This window comes from Typopeltis vanoorti, chromosome 2 (genome assembly GCF_054136105.1).
Source record: "Typopeltis vanoorti isolate ZY-2024b chromosome 2, IOZ_Tvanoo_1.0, whole genome shotgun sequence".
Lineage (NCBI taxonomy): Eukaryota > Metazoa > Arthropoda > Arachnida > Uropygi > Thelyphonidae > Typopeltis > Typopeltis vanoorti.
In genome coordinates this window covers 91,816,267-91,828,307 of record NC_143550.1, presented here as the reverse complement: position 1 = coordinate 91,828,307, position 12,041 = coordinate 91,816,267, and the positions used below count along the sequence as shown (strand labels likewise).

The following is a 12,041-nucleotide window of genomic DNA, read 5'->3' as shown; positions in this document are numbered from 1 at the left end:
AGGGTCAGACAATTAATCAACGTTATTACCTTGAGATTCTAGTCAAGCTGAGAGAACCAGTGAGGAAGAAGAGATCCGATCTGTGGAAGAAATTGGATTCTCCATCAGGACAATGCTCCAGTCCACTGTCCGTAAAGCAGTATCTGACTGATAAGAAGATCCTAGTGTTGGAACATCCAAAGTTGAAATCCACATTGAAGGGCACCTATTTTCAGCCAGTGGATGAGGTAAAGGAGAAAACGGCACTGCTCTTGAAGCAGATGACGCCTGATAACTTGCAGCACTGCTTCCAACAATGGAAAATTTGTATGCAACAGTATATAGATAGCGGAGGAGAGTATGTTGAAGGGGGATAACAATTAAGTTGTACAATTGTAATAATAAACCACATTTTTGCAACTAGTCTCGTTATTTAATAGCCACCCACATAGACTGGAAGGAAGAAAGATCACATGGCAGAAAGGAAATAGAATTTGTACACGTGCTGAGAGATAATTACTTAAGCAGCATGTAATGGAGGGGACTAGGGATGAGAGAGTAATGGACCTGGTCATAGGATCAGAAGAGCTGTCGATAACCAGGGTAACAACCTTGCTTCCATTTGGTGAAAGTGACCATTCAGTCTTGACTTGGGAGATAGTAAACATGAGGAATGTTCTACCAAGAAGGGGGTATTTGGGGAACTACAAGGCAGGTGATTATGACATGCTTAGGAAGAAGCTTAAATCTGTATACCATAGCATAAAATACTGCAGAGTGACTTGTTAGTTGTGCATGGGATATAGTTAAGAGTCATCTAGAGGATGCAGTATTAAATTGTATACCTGGGGTAAGGAGGGATAATTGGGTAGGAGTTAGATGGATGAGTAATATCATTAAGCACGAGCTGCAGAAGAAGAAGAAAATGCTGTGGAATATATATGAAGAGAAAGGTGACCATCATGACAAGGAAGGGAAAATCAGATGATGAGAAGAATTTATCCAAGCAGGCTAAAGGAAATCCCAAAGAGTTCTTTCGTTATGTGGCACGTAAGAGGAAGAATGACTATGGAAGATTAATCTAATCTCCTGGTCTTGAGTACTGAACCACTTGACCACTTTCCAAGCATATATCTTCCTAGTGAGATTACTGCTTCAACCTATGTGACAGACACTAATGTGGGAACAGAGGTGGATGAATTGAAGGTTCTTGGGATACTGCAGAATCTCAATATAAATACAGCTGTTGGATTTGATGGGGTATTATCTAGAGAATGTGCAAGAAAACAGGCAATGCCTTTGACTGAGCAGTTTAAGTCTCAGCTCTGGTAGAGTTCCAAGGCACTATTTAATTGCTGTTTAAATTGTACATAAATGATATAGGAAATAACCTGAAGGAAAATATTCAGGTGTTTACCGGTGATGCGAAATTAGGTAGAGAAATAGTTAATCAAGGCAATGTGGAGAGTTTGCAGGACAATTTAAATAGTCTGTCAGTATGGGCAAAAGTTAATGGCTGTCAGTTTAATGTGGAGAAATGTAAAGTTACGCATTTTGGGATAAATAGATTACACACCGTGTATCACATTGATTGCACTGACTCCATGAAATAAATGAAGCTAGAGATTTAGGGGTGGTGGTGGTGGTGGTGGTAGACAGAGAGTTAAAGTTTAGAGGACATATTGCTAAGATTGCTAATGTAGCCCATAAAATTACTTGGCTAGTGAAGTACACGTTAACAAGTAGAGATAAGGAAGTTTTAATACCTCTTTATAAGGCTTTGATCAACCCACATTCTTGGGGGGATAAGAGAAGCAGTGGAGAGAATTCAGAGACATTAGATAGAAACATTTCAATTGCTTATAGGATTTTATAGGATAGATACGGGGAAATGTTTCAGCACTTGGCTAGAGGGACCAGAACAAGGGGTCATCCCTGGAAGTTGAATAAAGGTGTGGTCAGTAGGGGTGCGGGGACTAGATTTTTTACTTGGAGAGTGGTGAATGAGTGGAATGGGTTGCCATAGTCAGTTGTGAGTGCTCTGTCTGTTAATGGAAAGGAAAGGAAAGGAACGATATATTGTATGGATAGATTGGGTCTCCTGCCATGAGTCTTCAGACTCCATGGTAGATGCCTGTATAATAATAATAATATTAATAATTAATCCTCAGAGATCCCAATTTACAACCTTGGCCTCCTTCAGAAGCCCACTGAGGGTACCTCACCTAGATAGAACTTGGTGAGATCCACATGTTTCATATATTATTGTGTTGCCTTTGTTTATGTCACAAGTGTTCATTTGTATTCCTTTAAGATGTCTCTGTGACTGAGATGAAATATTGGAAGAATCAAAATAGTATTTAATCCTTTCTCAGTGTTGTTAATACTATATTTAAACCTCCCACATGTGTCTTTCCTTAATGTTAACACAAGTAGCAGCAGCAGGTATGCATTTTGTCCCTTCACAATCTAGTTACCAACTCATGAAACTTTTTGTACTTCCACACTTTCATTCTGTCCCTCTTCTCTCTAGCAGCTTTCTTGTAAACCAAGAATTTTCTTCAAGGATTTTAATTTTCATTTATTGAAAAAGCATCAGTTGGTTCATGATATCTTAAATCCTGACCACACTTGGCATTAATGGTTTATAGTGTTTATAATATCTCTTTTTTTTTTTAGGCATTTTATAAAATGATAAGCATGTATAAAATTCATTTTCTCCATCTATTTTTATTAAGTTATTTTAGGGCTCTAGCTAGATGGATTTTATTGAAATTTGGTATTAAAAATCTTGAAACTGAGTTGTCAAGACATTTCCTTTCTTCTTTTTTTTGCTAAACATACCTGTCCCTGCAAATGGTCTCTCTCTCTCTTTGAAACATATCATTTGCATTGCATATGAAAGTCATTCAGTTGTTTTATATAATTTTGTTATTAATATAGGCTAGTTATAGCAAAAAAATAAATAAAGAATATAATTTCAGATTGCTTTGAAAGTAAAAGTAATATTAAAGTGTGTTAAAAAAAAAAAAAAGAGTGAGAATTTTTCATGAAGCAGTCTTGAACTATTACTACTTTAACCATGAAAATTCCTGCACTGTAGCAATGCCATTCAGTCACATGAACATTAAGAATAGTGTCTTTTAATAATATTGATATACAATACAGTTTTATAATGATCAGAATTGAGTGTTTCATTGTCATTATTTTTGTTATTTTTTATGAGAACCATTGTGATCTTTATGACAAATCTTGTTCAAAGAATTGTTGAAGGTGGTACTTTTATGGAAAAAAAAAATAAAAAATCCGAGATGGTAAAAATGGCCCACCAGCTAGATAACTTAAAGCCTATTCTAGAGGTGAAGATGAAAACTTTGAATATTGCCAACCTATCATAACATATAAGGTTGGATTACACAAAATGAATATAATAAATTTAGTTTATTATGGGAGATACTGAGATAGGAGTGTTGGTATCTTGCTCCACCTTTGCAAGGAGTGCCCTGGTGTTGTACCACCTTACCCCAGTCCTGAAGATACTTTCAGCCACAAACTTTGTTTGCTCACACTTGGATAAAGGATTAAACTAATTTTATTATACTCTAACCAAGTGAAAAATAAACTTTCAATAAACTTTCTACACAAAATAAAGAAAAGATAATTTAAAAGTTTTAAATTATCCTTTAACTACATTACTAAACTGTCATTAATTTCTTTTATGTATTTCCATGAATTATTTTCAGTGCAATAAATATTGTTATTTCTGGTTACATTTGCACTTTGTCACTTGCTCCATAATATATATATATATATATATATATATATATATATATATATATATATATATACACATACATACATACATATACACACACACATTTAACTCATTATGCTAATGACATAATTTTGCACTCTTTTAAAATTGGGATTATTTTATTTATTTTTTACCCCAGGAATTGACCTGGAAAGAATTGGTCAGCATGCAGAAGCCATTTTTGGTGGAAAGTAAGAATTTTTTTTTTTTTTTTACATGATTAGTAATTGCTTATTATTGATCAAATAGTTATCTATATTAATTTTAATAGAATTGTAACAAAAAAGTAATGTGAATAAAGAACTCTCTTGATTTTGTATAATTATTATTAATTGCTCCACTGTTGATAATAATTTATAGAGCTAATGATTCTGTAGAAAAATAAATAAATAAATAAATCTTGTCAAACTGCATACTCTTTATTCTAAGGTTGTTTTTAACAATAACATTAGAAAGTTTAACTCACAACTGTTATTAAAGCTATTCAGTTATAAATTAAATCCCCAACCTTACAGCAACATCCTTGTATTGTTATTAAAGCTATCCAGCTATCTCTGCATATTGTTCTTTATGTGTATATGTAGCTCCAAAAGACAAGGTGTGTGCATGCGTGCGTGCATTAGTAAAAAACATCCAAAGAGTCAGCAACTCATTGAGGCAGGCCACATGTTACTCACAATAATCATGCCTTTTCAAATGCAAGCCATTCCAATCACACTGTTCTATCAGAGAAAAATCTAGCTCTCATCCCCTTTTCTTGACTGTATTCATTCTTGACTATCATGGATGTCTTCTCACTTTCTCTCCACCCTCTATAAAATGAAAAATTCCAGGTACCAGTATGCTGTATAATCCCTTCAGAGATATGCATGTCTCTATCATAACACCCCATTTTCTCTTGTGTGCCAATGTCTGCAGCCTACACATTCTCAGTCTGTCCTTAAAGTCTATATTTCACAATCCCATTGTCATCAACACTCTCCTTTGTACTCTCTCTACTGTAGCTGCATCACCTCAGAAACCAGGAAACCAGATATTCAAATGGTAGTTTAGATGCAGTTGTATCAAGGCCTTGTAAAGTGTGCAAAGTGACTTATTTATTCTTTCATGTCATTGTTTATATCTGCGTTACAATTATTCTCTTAGTTGTACTGCAATTTTTGCTATATGGCCTATGAACTTCATCTTCTTATCTACTAAAACTCCAAGGTCCCTAGCCTGATCAGCTTCTTCTAGCAATAATCCCATTAAATATAATACACTTTTGGATACCTCATCATACCAAAGTACATAATTTTATATTTATTAGCATTGAACCAATATCCATTTTCATGTGCTAAAATTCCAGCCTATTCAAATAGGCTGGAATTGTAGGCATGTAATTCTGCAAGTGCTGCACATGTCAGTCACGTTCATAATTTTTCTGCCTATCGTTGCATCATCACCCAAAAGCTGTATATCTTGTCAAATCCCTTCCCATTGTCATTAATGTAAAGGCTGAATAATTATGGATCAAGAACTGATATCTAGAGTACACCACTGATCTTTAAATCTTTCAGAATCACACTACCCATACACCACTTTTTCATTTCGGTCAGCCTTTCTCTTATCCAGGCTAAAAGTTTATAATCCATTTCCATATCCTGTGACCTATGTAACATACTGCCTTCCATGTTGTATCCTATCAAAAGCCTTAACAAAATCCAAAAGTATCATGGTGTATCATTCCCCTCGTCTAACTCAATGGTAATATTATTATAAAATATGAGCAAGTTGCTGAAACATGACCTTTCCTTAGTAAACCTATGCTGTTCATTACAAAGTACAGATTCTCTGTCAACCCATTTGTGTATGTGAGCTGATCTCATAATGATTGCCTCCCAGATCATTTGATCCGAGAGACAGATTTGGGGCACAGTCATTATGAGACCCAGAGCTTTTACTAACTTTTCCAAAGTCTTCACTGTCATTCCAGAGATACTGATAGGTCGATAGTTTGACAGTCAGTCTTTGGGTCACCCTTGTGTAACAGGATTCACCAAGACAAAATCTACCACTTTGTTCCTGATACTCCCAGCATTTCTCTACAGGCACCATAAGTTTACCTCTAGTTTTTATACTCATCTCTTTACTTTGCATGACCTCATACCCCCCATTGGACAACTTGCATATCCCTGTTTACATCTAGTGCCTCACTTATGCAGATATACTTGCACATATTTAATAAGTCCAAACTGGAGGAGTGCACAATCATCCTTTCATCACCTTCATGATTATGTACATTTGTATCGTTAACACAGTTGCATAGTGTATATATATATATATAAATCTCAGAATCAAGAGGCCACAAAACCTCAATAATATTGATATAGATATCAATGTAATATTGATATAGGCATCCAAGTGGCTATGCTTCTTGCAACCATATGCCTAGGAAAGGAGTGTCCTGGGTTCGATTCCCATCACTGACTTGAGGAGCTGAGGATCTTTCTCAAACATAGCTACGGTCTTGGCGTGGACTGCAGGGTTTTTCTCATCAGTAGATCTGAGGTTTTTCATCCCGCAACCAGGAAATCTGGCCTTGAGAACTGAATGCTTCTACAGACAAAGGATATACCAGGAGGCATAGGGCTAACCACCTTATCCTTGAGTACGGTTGCAGTTAAATGAATAAAAACCCTCGACACCGCAAGGTGAAAGAGGGAAAAAGGAAGAAGAAGAAGGCATTGTGGGAAAAGACAATGTCATCAGTTTAATTTGCATAATATACAGTTATGCACTTTGGAATGAAAAGATTACATACTCTGTATCATACTGATGGTTACTGGATTACAGAAAATTGAGGCTAGGGATCTGAGGATGATAGAGGACAGAGATTTGAAGTTCAGAGGACATATTGCAAAAGTTAGCAAAAGAGTTCAAAGGATTACCTACAGTACATTGACAAATAAAGATTGGGATGTTATTGTCCTTGTTTATAAGACTATGATTCATTTGCATCTTGACTACTCGGCACAGATTTTTGTCACCCAGGTTTCTTGGGAATCAGGAAATGGTGGAGGGGCTTCAGAGATGCATTACAAGATGGTGATATGTCTGTGAAATGCTCCCTCTGAGAATAGATTGAAGGAGTGTGGGTTTTAGAGTAGTTTGAAAACAAGAGGAGAGGGGGGGGGACATGGTAGAAACTTATCCATTACTAAAGGGATTCTGTAAGAATGACAGAAAAGAAATTTTTTCTCTACATGAACAATAGGAGGCAAACAAGGGATCACTCATGAAAGTTTTGTTAGATTGTTGATAAGTCAGGATGTGTGCAGATGAGGTTCATCGATGAGAATGTATTGCCAGAAGTAGTTGTGTGTCCTGATGGTGATTGAGTTTAGGGAGAGGTATGCTAGGTACTACATAAATAATGGTTAGTATGGGTCTCCCATGTTGAGTCTTTTGATCCTATGAGGATATCCCATATAATAATAATAACATCAACAATTTTAGTTATTTGATTGATGCAAGTGGTTTGGTCAGGAGAGTGAAAAAATCTGCTGTGCAATAAAGCCATAGAAATCTTGAATAATATCATGATTAACACTAGTTTAATGCCTGAGGATATGAGGCGAAGATTGGGTAGAAGTTGAACCACCTTTAGGAAAAGTAACATGAACAAAATTATGGTCTCAGTTATCAAGAGGAGAGACCATCTCTTCTGTAATAATAATAATTATTATTATTGCTTGGGCACCTCCTCCATGAAGTGTGTTGATGAACGGATTTTACTATGTGGAGAAGGTGAGAGAAGTGGCATTATTGAGAAAGAAAATTAAATTCTTGAGAAATAAATCAAAAAGAGTGAACATAGATGATAAGAAAGAAGTTTATTTATTTGAGAATTGAGTACAAGAAGTGAAAGCAGAGCTAACCTGAGAAAATGTGAGAGTAAAGAAGAAATGAGAAACTGGGAAAGGAAGATTGAAAAGTTAATGAGTCAGTGAAGAAGTGAAAAAGAACACATGATGAGAGTGTTTGGAAAAGGAATGGGTCAGCAATTCCAGAGTAAGACTTAATGCATGAGATTAGTAGTAGGTAACTTGTGCTTTTATAATCTCATATCCTTGAAGAGTTCAATTATGGTGATATGAGATCAGAATATGAGTGAAATGATAGTGGCTGTCAGAACAGATATCCAGAGGTATAGTATGGCATGAGTCAGCTATAGAAAGGTTTAACATGAATGTTGGAAATAGTTTAGTAGAAAAATGAGAGGAGGGATAGAATAATGAACATATGATGGCAAAAAGCTAAAGAATCACAGGTTTAATAAATATCATAATAGTGAGGATGTAGGGAGAGAAATTTAAAATCTATAAAAGTTTGTAGTGCATCTGATGTGAAATGGAACTGTATGCATGACATGGGTTGCATATTTGATCAGAAATAGAATTACAGTAAAACTCCGTTTTTACGTTTCCGCAATTTATGTTTTCCTGCCATTTACGTCATTTTCGGTTGGTCCTGTCTTAAGACCTATTCTTACGATATATTGTTTTCCCACCATTAACAACTTGATGTGGACGTTATTTCCCATGATTTGTGTTTTTTTCTCAGGTGGCAATGCTGATTTTCAAATCGATTTTTGCGGAACTCTGCTCATTTCTGTTCCCAGATGGCATTGCTTTCTGCTATAGTTTTGTTTCTGCCATCACGGTAACTTGCACGCTTGCAGTAGTGATGAGCGATACCGTGATTTTTCAATTACACTATGAATTGATATTGCAGAATTTCTGTTACTTTCGAGTTGCAGTGGTGGACGATCCATGTTAGTAACATGGAGAAAAAGGATAGAAAATGTATTTTGGTAGAAGAAAAGATGGTAATTCAGCGACATGTAGATTGGAATGCCAGAACACATGTGCATTTAGCAAAAGATCTTGGACTCTCCATGTCCACTTTGAACATGATAGTAAAAAACAGGTCAAGCATTGAACTCAATGCAAAGCAATCTGGCATTATGTCAAAAAAAAAAAAAAAACGAAAAGCAAAAACAATCAACAATTAAAGATTTTTTTAAATAGATAAATGTAAGTAATTGTAAATTCATTTATTTTCCATTATTAAATTTTGTAATCTAGTATGTAGACTTATATACTACCAATAAGTCATCTTTTAACCTTTTTTTAAATGTTTTTTTTTTTACATTTCCTGCTATTTACATTTTTTTCCATCAGTCTCCCCTGAAAAGTGTAAAAAAGGGGTTTTACTGTATTTGGAAAGTTCATTGTCTTGAAAGAGATTGTGTTCAGAAGGTAACTAATTTCTTGAAAGAGATATTACCAGGAATAGTCTGGTATGAAGACAGCAGTTTAGATGATGAGTGTTGGGTATTCTTGGCTGTAACGCTGACTGTCTGCCGATGAGGATTTCCCATATGAGAGTCAGTTTCATACAATTGTATTTCTTTGGGTTGGGCTAGTTGGTAAAAGCTGCAGCAAATTCAAGGAAAAGGCTCTCGAATTTAAATTTGCTTTAGTGGAGTAAGGTAGCTTATTTCCAACAGATCCTCTTCCAGGTATCCAGGGCATGGTCTGCTAATCCTGAGTGACTGTAATAGTGGAAATGATGTAATCCTGGTGCTCTGATATACAGATGTTGACTGTCCTACCTGTTTGGCCAGTGTAGCTGCAATTGTTCATAGTGTTAATTGTTGCATCTAGGGTAAATCCAGAGGTTGTAGCTAGTCTTTCGGGAATGGATAAGAGTTGCTAGCTTTCTGTGCAGTTTATAAGTGGTCACAAGATTTTTTTTTTTAAGATCTTGGCCACCTTTTCTGATATGCGACAAATATAAAGGATGGCAATGGATTTGCTCTGATCTATGTTTGGAAGAGGGAGGGCTATGTGGTGTTAAAATTCTTTTTATCTAGTTGTAGATGTAGCCGTATTCCAAAAAGGTATTTTTTTCTGTGAATTTTTTCTTTTGGGTGAGTTCTGTGTTGAGTGCAGTGCTATCTGAGCAGATTAATTTTTCCTGGTGGACTAAGCTTTTTATAGTTTTAAATTGTTGGGGATGGGGAGGGGATGATGGGACTGTTGATGGATGCATTTGCCTCTGTGCATGTGTGTGGGTGGGTGGGTTTTCTGTAGGGTGTGGAAGACAGAGATTCATTTAGCTGTTTTGTTACTAAGGTGTTACATTTTATTTCGTTTGTAAATTGGATCCTTAGATGTTGGCTGTTCAAATTAGATTGGAAAGTGTATAAGGTGTCCCATCCATGCAGCCAAATTGCAACCACATCATCCACATAACATAGCCAAATAGCGGTTTTAAGAGGGGAAGAATTTAGGGCATTCTTTTCAAATGTCGCCATGAAAAAGTTAGCTAGGAGGGGGAAGAAAGGGAGGAGCCAAGGCTGTACCCTCTATTTGTTTGTAGAGTTTTTATTGCCAAACAAAATAGCCTGTGTTCATAGCAAACTGAAACAGGACTGAGATATTGGTTGGAAATTCTGCTTGGATAAGAGCCAAGATGTCCTTAAGTGGGACATTAATGAATAAGGATGAGAGAGCAAAACTGACCATTAGGTCAGTGTTGCAGAGTGTGAGGTCTTGTATACTCTACTTAATGGTCTGAGTTGTTGATATGTGATGAGGTCTTGTCAGTAGTACAAGAAAGCACTTTGACTGAATGTTTAGCTAGTTTGTAGGTGGGTGAGTCTATACATCTACAATACATCTTCTTTATGGAGTTTTGGGAGTCCACACACACCACCACCAATAATTTGGAACTATAAAAACTTTAGTCCACTAGGCAAAATTAATTTGCTTAGAAAACATTGCACTCAGCACAGATTACAACAAATCCATCACCATCCCTTATATTATGACATATCAGAAAAGATGGCCAAGATCTTAAAAAAAAGCACAAGCTTGTGACCACTTATGAACCACACAATAAGTTAGCAACCCTTGTCCATACCCCAAGAGACTAGCTACAACCTCTGCATTTATCTGGAGTGTACCAGGTACCCTGCATCTGCAACCATTCATACTAAGGCTAAACAGGTAGGACAGCCAACATCTATATGTCAGAGCACCAGGATGATATCTGTTTCCACCACTATGGCTGCTCAGGGTTAGCGGACCATGCTCTGGACATGGAGGGGGAAGAAAGTGCTTGGCTGTTATCCAAGCAGAAATTCTACTTGGATAAGAGCCAAGATGTCCTTAAGTGGGACATTAATGAATAAGGATGAGAGAGCAAAACTGACCATTAGAGCAGTGTTGCAGAGTGTGAGGTCTTGTATACTCTACTTACTGGTCTGAGTTGTTGATATGTGACAAGGTATTGTCAGTGGTACAAGAAGGCACTTTGACTGAATGTTTTAGCTAGTTTGTAGGTGGGTGAGTCTATACATCTACAATACATCTTCTTTATGGAGTTTTGGAAGTCCACACACGCCACCACCAATAATTTGGAACTATAAAAACTTTAGTCCACCGGGCATAATTAATTTGCTCAGAAAACATTGCACTCAGTACAGATTACAGCAAATCCATCACCATTCCTTATATTAGTGGCATATCAGAAAAGATGGCCAAGATCTTAAAAAAAATCACAATCTTGTGACCACTTATGAACCACACAATAAGTTAGCAACCTTTATCTACACCCCCAAAGACTAGCTACAACCTCTGCATTTATCTGGAGTGTACCAGGTACCCTGCATCTACAACCATTCATACTATGGCTAAACATGTTGGACAGCCAACATCTATATATCAGAGCACCAGGATGATATCTGTTTCCACTACTATGACTGCTCAGGGTTAGCAGACCATGCTTTGGACCTGGCACAGGATCCATTGGGAAAAAAAAATGCCACCTTACTCCGCTGAAGCAAATTTAAATTCAAGAGACTTTTCCTCGAATCTGCTGCAACTCTTATCAACTATATCAATCTAAAAAAATACTCTTGTATCAAACTGCCTCTTGTATGGGAAACCCTCATCGGCAGACAGTCAACCCAACAGCCAGGAACATCCAACCAAAGACAAAAGTAGCATAATTATAGGACTTTGTGTCTTCCTATAGCTCTCCTGTTCCATTCCATTTTTTGTTACCAAAGTGTGCCTGCTGCACGTGTTAAATACCAGTGCATTAATCCCTGAAGATGCAGAATTAACTTTGATGAAATATAGGCAGTAATAATTAAATATTTTTAGTTATTATCTAGTCTTCATTGTCAATTTCC

At 36.4% G+C, this 12,041-nt stretch overlaps 1 protein-coding gene across 1 annotated transcript in view; it reads left to right on the top strand.

Annotated features, from left to right (window-relative positions):
- Positions 1 to 12,041, top strand: part of Itpr (Inositol 1,4,5,-trisphosphate receptor) — a 1,112,489-nt gene that overhangs the window by 461,711 nt on the left and 638,737 nt on the right. The window contains exon 23 of the mRNA XM_090401920.1: positions 3,933 to 3,984. Within this exon, the coding sequence (XP_090258046.1) occupies positions 3,933 to 3,984 (52 nt within the window). The remainder of the gene's footprint in view (positions 1 to 3,932; positions 3,985 to 12,041) is intronic.